Source organism: Microtus ochrogaster, linkage group LG1 (genome assembly GCF_000317375.1).
Source record: "Microtus ochrogaster isolate Prairie Vole_2 linkage group LG1, MicOch1.0, whole genome shotgun sequence".
Taxonomy (NCBI): Eukaryota; Metazoa; Chordata; class Mammalia; order Rodentia; family Cricetidae; genus Microtus; species Microtus ochrogaster.
In genome coordinates this window covers 54,769,407-54,773,391 of record NC_022027.1, presented here as the reverse complement: position 1 = coordinate 54,773,391, position 3,985 = coordinate 54,769,407, and the positions used below count along the sequence as shown (strand labels likewise).

At 38.1% G+C, this 3,985-nt stretch overlaps 1 protein-coding gene across 1 annotated transcript in view; it reads left to right on the top strand.

The window, feature by feature from the left end:
• The window catches only part of LOC101996620 (ATP-binding cassette sub-family G member 3-like), a 161,782-nt gene that overhangs the window by 7,656 nt on the left and 150,141 nt on the right, over window positions 1-3,985 (top strand). Inside the window, exon 2 of the mRNA XM_026785007.1 lies at window positions 2,803-3,024. Coding sequence (XP_026640808.1) covers window positions 2,822-3,024 — 203 coding nt within the window. The 5' untranslated portion in view covers window positions 2,803-2,821. The remainder of the gene's footprint in view (window positions 1-2,802; window positions 3,025-3,985) is intronic.

Here is a 3,985-nt window from a genome sequence, read left to right as displayed (position 1 = left end):
CACACACACACACACACACACACACACACACACACTTCATGCTACCATGGGAAATCAAAGTCCAGGCCAAGGTCCCAGCTCAGAGGCTGAGTCCCGAGCATTCCTCACACAGTGAAGAGAAAGTGTCAGTGCTTACAGCACAGAACAGCAAACATTCATCTACAGATATGACTTTCCTCAATAAAAATATACTATTCAAGAATATCAAACAACAAATAAAAAACCAAAGTCATTCACTGTTTATTTTATCTAGCTGCATGTGTTAAACAGGGTTTGTTTTAATGAGTTTGCTATGCTAATTTTCATTACATATATATATATATATATATACATATATATATAGTTATTTGTGATGGAGTATTCCAATTATTAATATGTAGTTATCTTTATTTTTCCTAACTTTGGCTGGATATCTGCTTTGTCAGGTAGGAGTGGAGCTTTCTTGTCTGTTTGCTTAAAACGCCTTTTCCATCCTTTCCCTGTCAGTCTTCATATGTGTTGCGAGCTAGCTGAGTTTCCCGCTGCAATAAACAAGTGGTCATTGTTTCCTGCTTTTCAATTCAGCCTGCCAGTTGCATCTTTTACTCCAGAATTGAGACCACTTATATTTAGGTTAGTGTTAAAATGTTTGTACTGAATGAAATCCTGTAATTTGGCAGGCTTCTCTTCACCTTCTGACTTCCTGTTTTGGCTTCAATTGCTGTGTTCTTTTGTTTCTCTCTCTTAGATGTTTCTCTCTCTTAGATGTTTGCTGGCTCATTGGGACTTTGCTTTCGATTGTTGTGATTAAACATCATGACCAAAAGCTACTTGGGGAGGAAAAGGTTTATTTGGCTTACACTTCCACATCATAACTTGGGCAGGAACTGAATCAGACCATGGAGGAAGATGTTGATTGATGCAGGAATTCTTCACCTGTGGATTCTTCTTCACAGATGACTCCAGCGTGTGTCAAACTGATAAAAGCTAACCACACACTTCCTGAGTTACTGCTGTTGATTCTTCAGAACTAAAGGAGTTATTTTCTCCTGAGCTCTTGTGATTCTAGCTTTCTGTCTTCTTCCTTTGGGTTTTTTTTTATTTTCCTGTGAGTGTCTTCTTCACTGCTGTCTCTGTGGTCATGCATTGCTTTAGCTGTGTTCATCTTGAAGTTCTTTATAAAGGACAAATTTGCATGTACGCACATTGGTTGTCAGTTCTTTACTTTGAGGGCTTAAAATACACAGTTGCATGCTCTGGGCTTCAGTGTTTCTGTCAAGGAAGGTGCTGCTGTTCTGATCGGTTTTCCCATCAGGTAATGTGTTAGTGACATGACTCTTCTCTGTAGTAGCTTCTGGCATTCTTTTCTTTTTTCTACACTCTCTACATTTTACTAACAGTGTGATATGTCAAGAATATTTCCTGGTTCCATCTATGTGATGGTCTAAATGACCTCTGTACCTAGATATTCTTATTCTTATCTTTCAATACATATAGGGTACTTTAGGATAGTTCTTCAATGAGTAGGTTTTTTATGCCTTTAGTCTCTAATTCAGCATTCTAGTTTATTAAAATGTTTCTGTTTGGTTTGTCTGTGATGTCCTGGAGGTCATCATAATTTTTCTTTATTCTTCTCTGAATGCAATAACTCGTTAACCTTATCTGTGAAGTCCTGGTATTTTTTAATCTTTCAGTTAATTTACTCTGTCGTTGATTATTTCTCCTGAATTTTAGAAATATATTTGTAAACTTTCTCAAAATTTTCACTTAATAAATCTCTCTTTCTTTATCATTTGTATCCTATATTGTTTTGCTTATTTCATTAAGTTGTCTATCTTTCTGAAGTTGCAATCCTCTTAAAGTTAACCTCCTGAATGATTTCTTTAGCATTCTACCTAATTAAGTATGCTAAGATTCAGTTGCTGACACTTTATGATCTTTTGAGGAAGTGGTGTGACCTTGTTTCCTCGCGTTCTTGTGTTTTGTGGTTGGTGCACCTGTGGGAGTGAGTGTGTTTTACACAGTGATGTGAGGACCTATACAGTGAGCATTCATCTGCCAGGAGCTTAATCCTCAGCACTGGTCAGGATGGAGAAAGCAAACCTCAAGAACCACAACACCAGAGTCATCTTCTCCAGAGTTACTGTAATGGGCATAATAGAAGTAATGGGAAAAACCAACTCATAATAAAACATGGCGTTTGCAGCTAATAAAGGTACAAACAATAATAGGATGTGTAGAAAGAAATGAGAGAAAAAAGAAGAGTAGAAGAGAAAAGAGAAAGAGATTAAAAGCAATACAGTTACCAACTTTAAAAAATGTAAATAAAATAGATAAACCACAGGTGACCATCTGACAAATGGAAGGCGAGGCAGGAAGATCACAAATATGTGGACAGTCTGAATCAAGAAGGATCATGTGAGCCACAGACAGATTTTTTTTTAAATATTAAAAACTTTTTTACATCTTGAAAATAACATACTATAGAAAAATTACACATAACGTTTCAGCATCTGGAAGACAGAGACTTGGAAGAGCCTCTCTTGATGCTCATAGAAATTTCCAGGTCTGGGGGCATCAGAGTTGTGGTTGGTGTGCGTCGTCCCCCTCTGCTACCGTCTTCCAGGTTGGTGCTGTACACAGGTGCCATGAGGAGCGGAACATCTCTCATGCTGAACATCTCAGTGGGTCCTTAGGTGATCACAGCAGTATGAACAGGACAAAATCTGCCTATGAGTGCCCAGTTTAAAATAATCCTGATTGTTCCATGTAATAATGTTGTTTGTGTGGACCATCAACTTACTCTTGCTGTTCCTTCTACAGGAAGGAAGAACCTCTCAAGATGGCATCCAATATTGACCCTGTTGTAATCCCAATGATAGAAAGCAATCCGAATGATCTTCCTGGAATGGACACCAGTGACCAGAACACATTGACAGGAGAAGCTGTGTTAAGTTTTCATAACATCAAGTATCAGGAAACAGTTCAAAGTGGCTTTCCATTTCATAAAAAATCATTCATGATAGAAAGACTATCAAATATGAAGTATGTAAATAAACTAAAGAGACTAGTATATTGCATATTTTTTCCAACAGAGACTTTCTCTACTATCAACCAGCTGTGTGTGCATGTCTGTGTACATGTATGTGTATGTATGTGTTAGTGTGTGTATATGTCTATATGTCTATCTCTGGGTATGTGTATGTGTGTGTTCACATGTACAGATGTGTGGATGCTATGACACACCTGTGGCACAAGGCTGTTAGTGGACAACCTTGAGCCCTGATCTTCCCCTTCTACCATGTTGCAGACAGAGTCCCTCATTGCTCACTGTAGTGTATGCCAGGCTAGCAGACTGCAAGTGTCCTGGGATTTTCCTGTCTCTGTCTCCCATCTCTTCATAGAGCATGGAGTTACAGGTGCCCACACTGCATCCAGCTTTATGTGAGTTCTGGAGGTTTAACTGAGGTTCTCACTCTCGCACAGCAAGTGCTTCACCAATGAGCCCTCCCCAGCCTCACCTTGTTATACAGACAGATAGATACATGATCACAGACAGATAGATACATGATCACAGTGAAATTCATGCGATGGAGTCTGAAGAACAGCATAATGGATGAATGGCGCAAAAGCTGGTTCATTGAAAACACAAACAAACTTGATAAGCCCTTGGACATATTACAGAAAACAAAAACAAAAACAATTGTGAGAAATGGTTTTAACTCAATAAATTAAGGATGAAAAAGTAATATAAAAACCATACTGTTAACATTAAGAGATATGAGGGATTACTGCAAATTTAATTCTACAAATTAGAAAATCTAAAAGAATTGTGTACACATCTATACACGTATCTTCTCTCTAAACTGAACTGAGAGTTTAGACCAGGCTGACTGGTTCAGTTACCAGTGATGAGAAGAAGCAATGAGGAAGTCCCAATAGCAGAAAGTCCAGGTCCTCAAACATTTGCTCAAAATTCATTAAGAGCTAAAAGCAACATTCCACA